The 15,849-nt window shown below is 45.8% G+C and overlaps 1 protein-coding gene across 3 annotated transcripts in view; it reads left to right on the top strand.

Annotated features, from left to right (window-relative positions):
• The window catches only part of LOC137799636 (microtubule-associated serine/threonine-protein kinase 1-like), a 61,712-nt gene that overhangs the window by 15,236 nt on the left and 30,627 nt on the right, over positions 1 to 15,849 (top strand). For 2 of the 3 annotated variants that reach the window (XM_068596454.1, XM_068596453.1), the window contains exons 3-5: positions 12,993 to 13,081; positions 13,499 to 13,574; positions 13,969 to 14,041. In XM_068596454.1, coding sequence (XP_068452555.1) covers positions 12,993 to 13,081; positions 13,499 to 13,574; positions 13,969 to 14,041 — 238 coding nt within the window. Of the gene's footprint in view, positions 1 to 12,992; positions 13,575 to 13,968; positions 14,042 to 15,849 lie in introns of those variants that run through there. The other variant, XM_068596452.1, reaches the window with a different exon arrangement.

Raw genomic sequence — 15,849 nt, 5'->3', positions numbered from 1 at the left:
ACGAACACCCCCCCCCCCTCTCTCTCTCTCTCTCTCTCTCTCTCTCTCTCTGTCTCTCCCCCCCCCCCCCCCCCCCCCCATGCAGAGCGAATGTGTTTACACTAGAACATGTGTGTTTAAAGAGTGTTGTAAGAGTGTGTCCACACTGTGTTTTTCTAAGTAGAACAAAAAGGGAAGTTTCCATTTCTCAAAGGAAGGTATTTGTGTGTGTTGGTGCTGAAACGCTTCCAACAAAACCCATCTCTAATTCTGGGTTATAAATATGTGTGTGTGTGTGTGTGTGTGTGTGTGTGTGTGTGTGTGTGTGTGTGCACATTGTTTTATTAGTGCATGTGTGTGTTTTCTTGGCGGGCTGCAGCAATTAAGAGAGAGACGGCTTTGTGCCCACTCCCAAACAGATTGAGCTAAAGGAGGACAGTAAAGAGAGAGAGAGAGCAAACAAGAGCAGAGCGTCAGGTAGAGTCTCTGCCTGCGATCCAGAGCAACGGAGGATCGACGCGACGCTCAACGCTCCGTCTCTCCGTCTCCTTCCTTCACTTCAAGGTGAACCGCTCTGGTTTTGTTGTTTCGGCTTTTGAGCTCCTGACGGAAGACAAACCCGTCAAGAGAGGCCTTCATGTGCATCTCACTCACACTGGTGAGGTTTACATATACATATATATATATATATATATATATATATATATATATATATATATATATATATATATATATATATATCTATGAACTACAGTTTTATCCCACTCACAACACTGTGTACATGATGCACGGTGCAAATTATCCCACTCGTGAGCAACACACGGGACATTTCATCCCACTCACACAGAGAACATGTTTTGGTTTCTTTAGAAGAAGGAAAAGCTTCATGCTTTCTCTTTCCTGGACTCTTAGCACAGCACATAGATTTTGTTTTCATTGCTTCTAATGACAGGACGTGACGTGCTAAGTGAAAGCGTTTTAGTCGCACCAAAACAACCCTCGCTTCATTTCGCACTCGTCTCCTGTCCTTGTGGCAGGTAGCTGAGGCTGTCTGAAGCCTGACACTGGAGCATGGATTATGAGGATGGACCCTGACAGCCTGTAAGTGGAGGCAGGTACCACGATGATCCACCAGGGCATCAGCAGAGGAGCACACACTCAGTGTTGTGTTACGGCCTTCAGAGGTCACTGCATGAAGCTCTCTGCATACTGTTTCCCCCCGTGAGGTGAACGCAGGAACGGACGGAGGAGGACGACGGTCATATGATGGGATATTTTGAAGGAGGCAGCGTGGTGCTGCTCAGGGAAAGACGGCGTGCAGAAGAAAAAAACTGGTCCTGTTGTTGGTTGCATGACAGCGCCATCTGTTACTGGCCGGCGTTCAGGCCGGCCTCAACCAAAACACACAGACTGTTTGTGCTTTTATCTTGGAAGGATGTTGCGCTGACAAAGATACACGACATCTCCTCTACAGGCAACATGAAGCCCGCATGAAATGACTTGGGCTTGTTCCAGAGTCGGCTTGAGGTAAAGTTCAAGGCTCAGGTCCTCGTTGGTAACAGTCCATGCAGAAGCTCGTCCTCATGAGTTATCGTGACTTTAGAAAAGCAGGGACTTCAGGCATGTCAGGACTTCATTAACTAGCAGGAAGGAACGAGAACGAGCCTCTGGTGCATGACCGGATTCATGAATGCAACAATACAAACGTCTTCTTCTTGGGTAAAGCTGGACTTAAAGGGACAGCTACGCAACAAACAACAACAACAACAGCTGTGCACATGCATTTGTTGTGTGTTGTAATCAACATTTGCGTCTTTAACGGTGAACAATAACATTATTAATCAATCATCGTTGTCACCTCTCAATTAAAGTCAGTCATTCTTTTAGAAAAATGACAAACGGCAAATCAGATCATCGTCCTGGAGTCAGTTTGTGTTTGTGCTCCGCTGTGACTGCAGACCTCAGGGCCTGTGATGGACATGTCGTTGCACACGATGTCTGCAGGTCTGCAGGAACGAGTCCTGAAGCCTGTAGATGAGTCAGCGCTCTGCTCCTGCAGGTCCTCGGTGTAAGTCAATGTTTAATGGGGTTTTGGTTAGAAGGTTGAAGCTTAAGATTTCATTCAATCCTAAAAGTGGTGTTCATTTGATTATCAACAAGATTATCTTGCTGAATAAAACGTGTAAGAATCATAAACGTGTGTTTGTCGCAGAGTTTAAGTTCTGCAATGATTTAAAGTTCTACTATGGGAACCAGCGTGACGATGCGTGGCCTCCAAAACTCTCTGTTGTTCCTGCAGTAAGTCACGCATGAGATGCTCTTAGTTTACATTACTGATGCATATTGAAGTGCTGCATGAATGGATTCATGATAATTACCCACTTATCTATTCATCTGATGGGACGATGGAGCGCAGCGTCGTCCCGTATTGCTAATGTGAGCGTAAAGATGCGTCTTTGAATATTGATTCCCGACATGCAGAAGTATTGAAGGAACATTACGTCTTCCATTTAAAAAGAACATGTTTGTACCGTGTTGCATTCGGGCGCTTGTGCCTCGAGGCGAAGAGGCTTTTAATGCTGAAAATCTTTATTTTCCATGTGAGACAAATCTGTTCGTGTTTAATCAGGATTAAAACCCACCTGCTAATCCTCATCAGAGGATCGGCGGTTCGATCCCCGGCTCCTGCAGTGCATGTGCACGTCCGAACCTCAGTTGCTTTGCCTTTGGTGCATGTGTTAGTTGGTCTACATTCTGACCTCTCTACCCATGATGTCACCGTCGTGTTAAGTCGTCAAAAAGCTCTAAATCGAAGCGTTTCCTGCCACCAAACCGCTCAGTAAATCATCATCCGGTCCCAGAATGTCAAAGCTGTTGGTTTACAGTTGAAGCATCGAGCTGCGCTCGTTTGAAACCATTAGTGTCACAGTTTAAAGTCTGGTAGTGTTACGCCGGACGTTATATTGAGTGAAGCGTCCCACCGCCATCTCCATCCTTACTTCCCTCTCGGCGACAGCAGCGGCGGCCTCGCTTGGTTGTGGATCTATATGTGTTATCCATTATGAGATTAAATCATTTTAATGTCTATTAGACATGCTGCGAGACGCCCCCGCTCATGCAAATGAGCGCTGCTCAGCGAGGGAAGTGTTTCATTCTGAATGAGGTGATGGCTGCGGATCATTTGCTGTGTGCAAAGGTCACCGGCGGGAACAGAGTGAAATGTCACGATCGTGGTGAGAGAGAGAGAGAGAGAGAGAGAGAGAGAGAGAGAGAGAGAGAGAGAGAGAGAGAGAGAGAGAGAGAGAGAGAGAGAGAGAGAGAGAGAGGAACTTGCAGAAGGGTCCGGTCTTTGTGCCGCCTCATGGTCCCTGACGCGTCGCTCGCCTGAGGATGCTCTTTCACACCTTTAGAGGACGTCCGCCATCGCCTCGGTGTGCAGGCAGTGATGTGTCGTCTGGAGGCTCATCGTGTCCTGTTGTCTTCCATGTACGCGCCGCGGTGTCTATCTCTGGTAACAACGTTAAAATTCATGTCAGGGTCTCCTTTGGTGAGTTGAATCGCCGTCACGGGTGTGAAGAGTCGGTCCAACACGGGAACATCAGAGCCGTCTGGTTTTAATGACTTTCTGGCGCCGCAGTGATACTGATAACCACGAGCTGATGAGGCCTGTTGGTTGAGGTTAGAGACGTTTAGGTTGGAGTGGTGGGGAAAAAGTTGATTCAGCATGGTGTGTTGTATCGATACAGAGGCCGAGGATCAATCTTTTATTATATCAATTCTTAACTTTTGGGTCCGAGAATAATATATATATATTTTGACGTTGCATTGTAGACAGTTCAGTTTGTCAGGTGCAACGTTGTCTGCTTGACAATCCCATTGTGCAGCAATAAAAATGATTGAAGTGAGATAAATAGACTGAAAACTTTATCTTCTTAAATAAAAGAAAAGATAAATAGATAAATATATTGACAAAGTTTTCCTTTGGGGACAATTTGCAGTTGAAAAAGTTAATACATCTCAATATATCGCAATAATCAATGAATCGCAGTTGTGCGATAATATCGCAATATCACGATAATATCGTACCGTGACTCAAGTATTGTGATAATATTGCATCGTGATAATATCACGTTGTGACTTAAATATCGTGATAATATCGTATCAGAATCATCTTTAATGTACATTTTCACATACATGTACATTTGATGCCGGATTCTGCGCTCCGTACTTCTTTTCAATGCACAAGCTCGATATTAAAAGACAAATATAAAAGAAAGACCAAAAAAATAAGAGATTAAGGAATCAGAAAAACAGGAAACAACAGTCCAGAAAGTGCAGCTGGTGCAGGTGGAGGTGTCTGATTAGTTGGTAATTGATTAATCGTGACTCAAGCATCGTGATAATATCGTATCGCGACTCAAGTATCGTGATAATATCGTATTGTGACTTAAGTATCGTGATAATATCGTATCGTGACTCAAGTATCGTGATAATATCGTATCGTGACTCAAGTATCGTGATAATATCGTATCGTGACTCAAGTATCGTGATAATATCGTATCGTGACTCAAGTATCGTGATAATATCGTATCGTGACTTAAGTATCTTCGCTAGCGAACTAGCCGGCCGCTAAGTGAGTCCATTGAACGACGCAAAGCTTCATCCACTCACTCACATCGTAGGGAAAGCTCATAATTCCTCTTAGCGTCCGATCAGAAAGGCCAAACAGCCAATCACGCGGCATCGGTGTGCGTCGTCAAGAAGCCGGTCGGAAAGACGACAACTTCAGTGTCAACTTTGTTATTTATCAGTCGGCTACTTCCCCCCCCGCGCTATGAAGTCAGCGCGAGCCAGAATACAGTCTGAACGTCTGCCAACGTTTGTTATCCACCCAATTGGTCGGTAATTCAAGCAGCCAGCTACTTAGTCTGCCAGACAACTTTTTATTCAGTCTCACAACAAGCTCACTTATCCTCTCATTACATAACCTGTCACTGCGCTTAAGAGTCACAACAAAGCACACGGCCCATCTCATTTATTTATCCTCTCGCAAACTGAGAATTGCACCTCAGTCACGGCAGGAATTGTCAAAATTGCTGCTATTTTTCTATCGCGCTGACAGACTGGATGACTCAGTGAACGTACGTTGACCTCCATTCTCCGCCTGCTTCTTCTCCACCTCATTCTCTTACTACACTTTGTTTCTGCCTCGCACAACCCCGAGGCCATGGTTGTGAGTTGTTTTTGGTTGTCTCTTCTCCCTCCGAGCTCAGCGTCTCTTTCACGATGATGCAAAAAGCCTCTATTTATGTCTCTTTGTGCTACATTGCATAGCAACAGGAGCCATGTGATGAACCCCGCAGCAAACCCCGAAAACCAAGACGCCGCCGTTGCACGTCCTCCTCCTCGTTCCCCCTCGTCCTTCATCAGCTCTGCCGGCTTCTTTTCTTTTTTTTTCTTCCTTGTTTTTCACATCACCTGTTTGCGTTTCATCGGCTGCACGTCAGCATCACTCAATCATCCCTCTGAGGGCCTCATATGTGATCCGTCTGCCCACGTGGCTCACGTTGCCCACCAGCCTGGGTTTGGGATCCGTCCACATCCTGGTGGATGTTTCGAACTCTGGCAAGTGAGGACATCAGATGTTGTGTAATAGGATGATGCACTGACATGTTGGTCCAGAAAGCTTTTCTCTCCTTCTTTTTTAAAGGGGTAGCAATTTATCCCATCCCATTTCCCACAGTTGTAAACATGCACTCGCCTTTAAGAGGTCCAGAGAGAGCGAGAGAGAGCGAGAGAGAGAGAGAGAGAGAGCGAGAGAGAGAGAGAGAGAGAGAGAGGTCACCTGACAGGAAGTTAGCCCGGTCAGATCGATGCTGTAACCATCAGGAGCGTCTGGTGTCCTCTGTGCCCTGTGAGTCAGCACTTATAGAGCAGAAGTTGACACTACTCACTGACAGACAGACAACACACACACACACACACACACACACACACACACAGTTAATAGTCTGCTGCTCACCGACTCACATGTGCATGCAGACGGATGAACCCTGTTGGTCCGACACACACACACCGGTACCATCCGGCACCAGAGAAACGTCCTCTCACCATGAGCTTCATTCTGAATCGTTCCTTTCATTGATTTTGCTCGATATGGATCCGCTCTGCGGCTAATGGCCGCCGCGTTCTCATCGGAGGCCGTCCCGTGACAATGAATGCGCTAAGATTTAATACAAACCCGCCGGAGGCCTTTGTGTTTTGTGGACAGAGCTTCACGAGCAGAGAGGAACAGAGAGAAGTCATTTAGGAAGTAATTACCAAAGAGCCAAAGAAGCGTAGTACAATAAGATACCGCTGCTCATAAAGGAGAACACAGATAACGAGAGATTGTGAGAGAGGTTTTCAATTAAAAGACGATCATGAGTAAGCATCATAAAAACATCCATCAGCTGAATGCATTTACAGCTCCCTTTCTTCTTATTCAGTGACTTTTATGAAAATGAAACATGTCAAGTTCAGAACAGAATCCAGTTTCTTTTTAATGTTCAGTGTCCACAAGTCGCTATTTTGCACAAGAATGTAAAATACAGAGCATTGTAATCATTACACCGGCTGAACAGCAGCGTGTTAGCATCGAGCTGCTGCTAGCAGATGAAGTGAAGAGGTGATGGAGGGGAGCTGCAAAAACACACCAAGCTGCAGTTCCTCAAATGGCCACTAGAGGCTGCCTCCAAAAGTGAGTCAACCTCAGATTAAAATGTCCAACTTCACAGCAGAAATAAACCTGACGATGTCTGGTGCAACACTGTTGGTCTCTACAGCTCAACACTAAAGGAAGATGCATGTTGACAGACATCAGCTGTCTGAATCATATTAAGGCATAAAGTTTGAGTGACAGGTGGGTACCTGCGTCAACTTTAAACTTCTTTCTGTCGTCGCGTGTACATATCATTTTATTACAAACAAAATGATATGTTTCACTTCTGCTTTGGGCTTGTTTGTTTCTGCGTTTCATTCAGTCAATCATTATAAGACAATATTATTATTATACTATAATATATAATATACAAAAACAGAGAAAGGTAGAGGCAAACAAATGCTTATTTATTTCCATCCTAAATTATCATCAATTAAATCAAATAATTAATTTCAAATAAAGAGTATATATATATATTGTATGTATATATATATATATATATGTATATATATATATATATATATATATATATGTATACATATATATATATATATATATATATATATATATATATATATATATATATATATATATATATATATATTGTTGTGTAAACTGTTTTTTTTTTTCAACTCTTTGCTTGTTTACAAGTTCTCTGTCCGTCAGAGCGCTCGTGTTTCTTTAGTGCATCAGTGTTGTTGTGTTGTTGTGTTGTTGTGTTCAGTAAACAACACTATCGTAACCAATGACCTGAGTTGTGATAACCCGCCCGCTTTGTGTTACTGATGCAGACGACACAACAACTCTTAGCTTAGCTTAGCTTAGCGCGCAGCAGAGCACGGCGAGTGAAGCTGTACTGACCTGCGTCTGGTGTCTGGTGTTTGCGTTACTTGTGCTGCTGTAATGAAAGAAGACACTCGGACAGTTTTGGGAAGCTCAGCGACCGACAATGTGCTTTTTAAAATTCCCCATGAGTGTGTGTGTGTGTGTGTGTGTGTGTGTGTGTGTGTGTGTGTGAGAGAGACTAATGGCCTGGTGCCAGCCGATGGCCTGCAGGGCGATAATTGCTCGTCAAAGCTTCTGCACGAGTCATTACCACAGATTTAACCTTTGACCTCCCCGCCCCTCTCCTCCCTGTGGGTTTCAATATCTGGAGCAGGGAGACACACACAGGAGTGACTGTCACATCTGTGTGTTTGTGGTTTTTCTGTTTCTCTGTTGTTGTCCTTTGACACTCATCCTGTAAACACTGCTACAGAAAACCTTTCATGTCGCACTCATTTGCATTTGAATTGCAATCACTGCCCTGATGGCAGAGAGGGAGGAGACTCGGGTTCACGTGCTTCTGCTCATGTGTCGATAACTTTAAAGCTGCATGAGAAGAACAAACTGGAAGCTCAATATTGACATATTTATTATTTATTGTTGCCATTGCTTATGCATGAACGCACATCAGTTAGCGACGAGCTAATGAAGCACGATATTGTCTCCTGTGAGTGAAACACCTGCAGGCTGCTCGCTGCTCAGTGCGTCGCTGTCTTCATTAGCTCGTCGCTAACTGTGTGAGCTGTAAGAAGCTCAGACGCTGTGTGTAGCGTTCCAGGCCGCGTGCACAGCTGTGAGGTGCAGATTGTGTTTCTCAGCTCGTGCGTCAGGTCGGCGTCGGCGTGTTCAAGGTTTATGTTTGCTGGCTTTTCTTTGAATTGCCAAAACAAAAACCGTAAAAAGTGGTCATGCCGTTGGTGGCAGGAGCGTCTCTGAAGGATGAACATCTCAGAGACACATTCATGAGGAGCGTTAGCCACATGCGCTAGCAGCTAACAGTCTGAGGACGCAGCTTCAGTGTTGCTCATCATGTCGATGAACTAACAGATCTTTCCTTCACTCCTTTCCTTTGCACCTCTCGCTCGTCTCTGTTTGTCACGGCGTTGTTTACTGAGAGCAGCTGGAGGCACAAACAAACAAACAGAAAGAACAAGAAGATTCATTTGGCCTCTCGTGACAGACTCCACGCGGCCGACGCCCTCTCACTCGCTTCCTCTCACATATTAGAAGTTGTTCTGCTTCATCATCGGCGCTGGCGTCCGTCAGCAGAGGAGCCGCCGACCCCGATGAATCACTCTCTCTCTGCGACCGACAGCGCCACACGCCTCGCCGCCGCTCCGCTGTCACACTCGCAGATTGAGCCTGCGTGATGGATTACACAATGGATTATGATGGATTATAGAACTGGCATTCCCTCGCAAGCGCACAAACGGTCGAAGTCTCGGCCGCAGACACTCTGACTCACGACGCTGTGGAGAGATGATGTCAGAGCGGAGCCAGTCGCATGCTCACCTTCACTTAGTTTAGTTAACACTGAAGAAGAAGGAGGAGGAGGAGGAGGAGGAGGAGGAGGAGGAGGAGGAGGAGGAGGAGGAGGAGAAGAAGAAGAAGAAGAAGAAGAAGAAGAAGAAGAAGAAGAAGAAGAAGAAGAAGAAGGAGGAGGAGGAGGAGGAGGAGGAGGAGGAGGAGAAGAAGAAGAAAAAGAAGGGAAGAAGAAGATGAATAAGAAGGAGAAGAAGGAAAACAGACGAAGATGAAGAAGAAGAAGAAGAAGAAGAAGAAGAAGAAGAAGAAGAAGGGAAACAGATGATGAAGAAGAAGAAGAAGAAGAACAAGAAAAGAAGAAGAACAAGAAAAGAAGAAGAAGAAGAAGGAAAACAGATGAAGAAGAAGAAGAAGAAACAGATGATGAAGAAGAAGGAAAAAAGATGAAGAAGAAGAAGAAACAGATGATGAAGAAGAAGGGAAACAGATGAAGAAGATGAAGATAAAGAAGAAGAAACAGATGAAGACGAAGGGAAACAGATGAAGATGATGATGAAGAAGAAGAAGGGAAACAGAAGAAGAAGAAGAAGAAGAAGGGAAACAGTCAGAGATGAAGAAGAAGAAGAAGAAGAAGAAGAAGAAGAAGAAGAAGAAGAAGAAGAAGAAGAAACAGATGAAGAAACAGATGAAGAGGAAGATGAAGAAGGGAAACAGTCATAGATGAAGAAGAAGAAGAAGAAGAAGAAGAAGAAGAAGAAGAAGAAGAAGAAGGGAAACAGTCAGAGAAGAAGAAGAAGAAGAAGAAGAAGAAGAAGAAACAGATGAAGAAACAGATGAAGAGGAAGATGAAGGGAAACAGTGGAACAGTGGGAGATGTCACTGTTTGCTTCCTTTGAGTGTGACTCTCGATGCGTTGCCACGGCAACGCACATCCCCCCCCTCTCCCCTCTTCCTCTTCATCCGTCTTCTTCCTCTTCATCTGTCTTCTTCCTCTTCGGGTCAGTTCATTATGGACGGGTGATAATTTGGGTCTTGATGAAGCTAAATTGGATCCGAATGGGTTTGAATATTTCAGAGCAGAGCGTCTGGTTCTCAGCTCTCTGCCGCTCACGATTCATGTGTTCATGTGTTCATGTGTTCATGTGTTCATGTGTTCATGTGTTCATGTGTGTGACCGGATGAATGCAAACATCACCGGCTGGCTGGCGGCAGAGGGGGCGTGGCCTGATAGAGCACTGGCTGGCAGCAGAGGGGGCGTGGCCTGATAGAGCACTAGCTGGCGGCAGAGGGGGCGTGGCCTGATAGAGCACTGGCTGGCAGCAGAGGGGGCGTGGCCTGATAGAGCACTAGCTGGCGGCAGAGGGGGCGGGGCCTGATAGAGCACTGGCTGGCGGCAGAGGGGGCGGGGCCTGATAGAGCACTGGCTGGCGGCAGAGGGGGCGGGGCCTGATAGAGCACTGGCTGGCGGCAGAGGGGGCGGGGCCTGATGCAGCGCCGGCCGGCTGGCTGTAAACCGACAAGGTGTTTGTGTTTGACCGAGAACGAGACACGGCTCCAGATTTATGAATCATAAACGGCCATGTGCAGCATACTGACTGTCTCTATCGCTCTACTCCACACACACACACACACACACACACACACACACACACACACACACACACACACACACACACACACACACACACACACACACACCTTCTTAGTCAGATTGAGGCAGGATGAGCCCAGGCTGCATGACCATTACTGTGACAGAGCGATTTAAAGTCACATTAACACACACACACACACACACACACACACACACACACACACACACACACACACACACACTCCCAACTCTGTTATCTCCTCTGCTCCTCAGTCCAGTGAGTCTGCTCCTCATCACTTCTCAGCTCCTGTAACCTTCACTCTGGATTATGAAGCTTCAGCTTTAATAACCTGCTTCTCCTCTGATGCTTCACTCTTTATTCTGTAGGAGTACATATATATGTATATTATATATATTATATATAATATACATATATATATGTGTATATGTATACATATATATGTTATATATATATATATATATATATATATATTTATATATATGTATATATATGTATATATGTATATATATATATATACATATATATATACATGCATGCATATATATATATATCTATATATATATATATATAGATATATATATACATGCATGCATGTATATATATATGTATATATGTATATATATATATATATATATATATATATATATATATATATATATATATATATATATATACATGCATGTATATATGTATATGTATACATACATTCATACATTTTACTATTTAATATTTTGTAAAAAGGCCCAAAGTCCCTCTTTTTGTAAAAGACTCAAAACTCAGTCCTGATCCAGAATAACAGAGTAAAACATGTCAGAGATCTCAGACGCTTCTTCTTCTTCTTCTTCTTCTTCTTCTTCTGTTTTTCTTCTTCTTCTTCTTCGTCTGTTTTCCTTCTTCTTCTTCTTCTTCTTCTTCTTCTTCTTCTTCTTCTTCTTCTTCTTCTTCTTCTTCTTCTTCTTCTTCATCTGTTTCTCTTCTTCTTCTCTTCCTCCTCCTCTTCCTCCTCCTCCTCTTCCTCTGTGGCAGCAACATGAGCAGCATCAGTCTGACTTTGCTGCTCGTGAGCGTAAAGAGCAGCGCTGCTATTTAAGCTTTTTCCTTTTTTTACAGTACAAAATGCTTTGGGCAAGATGCCCTTTTACAGCATTCATTTAAGATAACAACGTTATAAAACACGGGCTGGAGCGGCTTCTGGCTTTGTGGGAAGATTAGATTGCTCTGCCCTGGTGGGTTTTCATTCTGTTACTGTCTTTTAATAGTTTAGTCGACTCTATTACCCTGAAAAGGGGAGTGAGAGCGGAAGAGCGAGGTCTCTGGACTTCACACGTTTCAATTATTCATCACTCGGAGAGTTCATTTCGAGGAAGGATGAAGCAGAACGGGAACAAAGCGGGAAAAAGGAAAAGACACGGAATAAGAAAAAGAAGGAAAAAAGTCACAGGAGCCGGGCAGGCGGGTATTAAATGTGAGGTTTGGAGCGTTAGACGCTGCCGTAGATGCGATGAATCAAAAGATAAGCGTACGCTGAAGTGAACGAGCGATGGTGGCGATGCTGGAAGACAAAGACAAGTGTGACACAGAAAGGAAAGCAGAGGACCGGAGCTGCAGCGTGAAGCATCCTGCAGCCTCCACCCAGAAGCTACAACACGCTCCCTCCGGTCTGCCAGCTCGAGGACCAGCGCCCCCTCGGCCGGCGCCCCGCCACCGGGGTTTGATGTGCTGGCGTCAAAACGAGGGGGGAGGGGGGAGGATATAGATTATTGATCCGGTGACAATACATCACATGAACAAGGCTGAGCTGGACGCAGAGCCAGCGAGCGCCGACGGCTCTCAGCAGGAGAGAGGAAGCCTTCTGTGGTTCTGTGATTTCAGGCCTTCGTCGTGGTCCGTACCTGCCCCCCCCCCCCCCCCCTTTCCTCCTCCTCCTCACAATGGCCTTTTCTTCCTCTCCGGCTGTCTCTCCATCCCTCCGTCACATGATCTCTCATGTCTTCATGTTTCATGGCAGCTGCCGTCGTTCCGGCCGAACCGAGAGGAAATTACAACAAAAAAAAATCTTTGTTGCTTCGTTGCTCTCCCCTGTGGGTGGGCGGACATCAATAAAGTCCTACATTATGGCCTGCCTATATAATGGCGCACACACACACACACACACACACACACACACGTGCAGACTCACTGCCCTCAACATATAAAAGCACACACACATACTCTACTGTAGCTATGCATTTACTCAAGAACACAAATAAGCAAACCGGCTCAAAGCCAAGAGGCACAGTCTCTTCATCAACCTGTGTGTGTGTGTGTGTGTGTGTGTGTGTGTGTGTGTGTGTGTGTGAGTGGAGTGAAGACGTGTATTGACGTGCTCTTTGTTCTGCTTTGTGTTCCAGCTGCAGAACCAGCAACAGGAAGAGCCTCATCCTGACCAGCACGTCGCCCACGCTGCCGCGGCCGCACTCCCCTCTGCCCGGACACATAGGTCACTGTGGCAGCAGCACACTTCTGCCTTTATGTTCAGGTTTTTCTAATGGGATATTCATTGATAAGTATTGATAAGCACAGATAAATAGCACTACGGGTAAGAGGAAAAATAGGAGTTTTAAATTTTGGGGTGAACTGTCAAGTTAGCTGATTGTTTAATTTATCAATACAGTAATTTAGTTGTAATAATAATAATGCATTTTATTTATGTAGTGCTTTTCTAAAGTCACTTTACATAACAGTGTACAACAGATGCACGTTTTCTGTAATTGGGAAGTTTTAAGTGTCTCAATGACTCAACGTTTAACCCCCCCCCTCCTGGTCTTCTTGATAAAATGGCTTTTGGTTTTCTCCTCCCTCCCACTAACCCGTCCTGTGTGCTTCCTGCTCTGCTCGTCCTCGTGCATTTCAACAGGAAGCAGTCCGCTCGACAGCCCGCGCAACTTCTCGCCGAGCGGCCCCGCCCACTTCTCCTTCGCCTCCTCTCGCAGGTTGGCATCCCTCCTTTTGTTCGCACAATAAGTCACACCTGCACCGAGCGGCCGAGCGGCGTCGCCATCCAGGATTATTTCCACCCTCACGCGCTCACACAAACACAAACCTCTCCGGGGAAACAAACCCACACCCACACGGCCGTCTGAGCGACGGCAGACCCAGATGAAGGAGGAGAGGTGCCGGAGCTTTGCCCAAATGTTGTCCTCTCATCACTCAGAGGTGTCAGACGAGGCTGCAGGGAGAGTCGAGGCAAAGGGAACAAACGTGTAATTGGATAAAAAGGAAGTGAAGGTGGTGGGATCGCGTCAGCGTCGCTGTTGTTTGGGACTGAAATAGAAACCCAGATTGGAGTTGATCCCTTTTCCGGCTTTCATCTGTTTCTCCCTCCAGGGCTGATGGTCGGAGATGGTCGTTGGCGTCGCTGCCTTCCTCGGGATATGGCACCAATACACCCAGTTCAACGGTAAGCTGGAGCCACACAAGCTCCCAGTCATCATTTCATGTTGCATTTGCTTATCGGCATTGTGGCTCACTTTGTCTGTCTGGAGGACAAAAGTCAGGAATCACCAGGAGAGCCGGTCGGTCAAAGTGAACCTGCAGCGCTGTGACGTGGAGAGTGTGTTTCCTTGTTCTCTCTCCAGCAGCTCACGAGCGTCACGATGACGTCCTTCATCTCTCGTGCAGCTTGTGCGTTCTCACCGAGTGTGTCCTTGTAACACTGAACTTCAGCTCTCACACACCAGAGTGTACACGCTGAGGACGAAGGGCTCCAAACGGGTTCTTCATGAAGGACTGCTTCTGATTGCTTCAAGGGTTCTGTGTAGGAATGAGGGTTCCTTCAAGAACCCTGCTTCATCCACATAATCCTGTTTGGAAGAAGGACTTCTTCAAAGATTGCTGTTGAAGAGAATCTCCTGGAGGGGTTCTAGGTGAAACCTTTAGAACATAAAGGGTTCTTGGTAGAAGCCCGTAGGTTCTTGATTGCACCCATACGAGGTGGAAAGGTCCTGGGTTCAGCCTCCAGAGAGGTTTCTGGAAGGGTTCTCTGTAGAACTTCTGCAGGGCGTTCTGCGTGTAACTATCACCGATGGTTTTAAGGTTAACCCTTCATGTTTGGTTCTAGCTAAAACTCTTTTATACCAGGAAGCAAGAAAGGGTTCTCCCTCGATTAAAGACACCCGTATGGTTCATGCCAGAGCTCGTAGCGGCGGTCCACTTCAAAGTGCTCAGAGGTAAACTCTGGTCCTTAAGGTTCCCTCATGTCACAAAGAAAACCCGTGAAGATCAAACACTGCATGTTCTTTCAATTCCAGAGAGAACCGGAGAAGAGGAACTCTAAATTATGGGATCTGCCTTTTCTCTCTTGATAAATTAACTGCGTAGTCATGAAATCAACTCCCCAAAATGTACGTGAAGTTATTTCCATCTATTGCTGAGTTGATGACTCAGGGTTTTTGTGTCCTCTGCATGAATATGCATCTCCCTCAAATAATTTATTTGCATATATTTCCACGCATTAAATCAGCGCGTGCGATCCCGCTTCTGAAATTCATGTTCTAAAAGTTGCACGTTCCACTTTGGTCTCGCTCCGCTGTGAGACAATTACACGCCGCGCGTTCAGCTAAATGCACACACACACACACACACACACACACACACACACACACACACACACACACACACACACACACACACACACACACGTGTTCCTTCGCTTTGTACTCGCCGCTGTGCGTCTCAGCCGGTTATTTCAAAGCACTTTTATCGCTGAAGAACATGTTTCATGTGTAAACGCAAACTAAAAATAGCGCATCAGTTGCTAAGATATGATCGACCTGATTTAGGTGTCGGCCTCTCCGGGGTAAGAAGCAGAAGTGGAGCACGGATAATGGAAATGAAATGCAACCGGTTCCAGTAACTTCTCCTCCCTCCAGTGCTCCATCCCCAGAGCGGAGATGGAGGTGAAGAGGGACGCCAGAGACGGATGAGAGCGAGTGCAGCTGGAAGTGAAACCTGTTTGGAAGCAAACAGAGCGACGAAAAAACAAAACAATGTTCCCTTTTTGTCTGAGTGAAGCATAAGAGACTCACTCAGAGAAATGAACTCTGCCAAGGCCCATTTGGTAAATAGTCCATTTGAGAACTGGACCCTGGCGGCGCTCAGGTGGAGGCGAGGCCTCGACTCGTAATCCAACTCCGTCCACGGCGCCGAGGCTTCCTCTGCGTCTCCGCTGCTCTTCACGCATCATTTCCTCTCACCGACTTCCTCCCG

This window comes from Clinocottus analis, unplaced genomic scaffold, assembly GCF_023055335.1.
Source record: "Clinocottus analis isolate CAN_PGR_092001 unplaced genomic scaffold, fCliAna1.0.p SCAF_37, whole genome shotgun sequence".
NCBI classification, from domain to species: Eukaryota; Metazoa; Chordata; class Actinopteri; order Perciformes; family Cottidae; genus Clinocottus; species Clinocottus analis.
The sequence above is the reverse complement of the archived record's forward strand: the minus strand, read 5'-3'. Positions and strand labels throughout refer to the sequence as shown.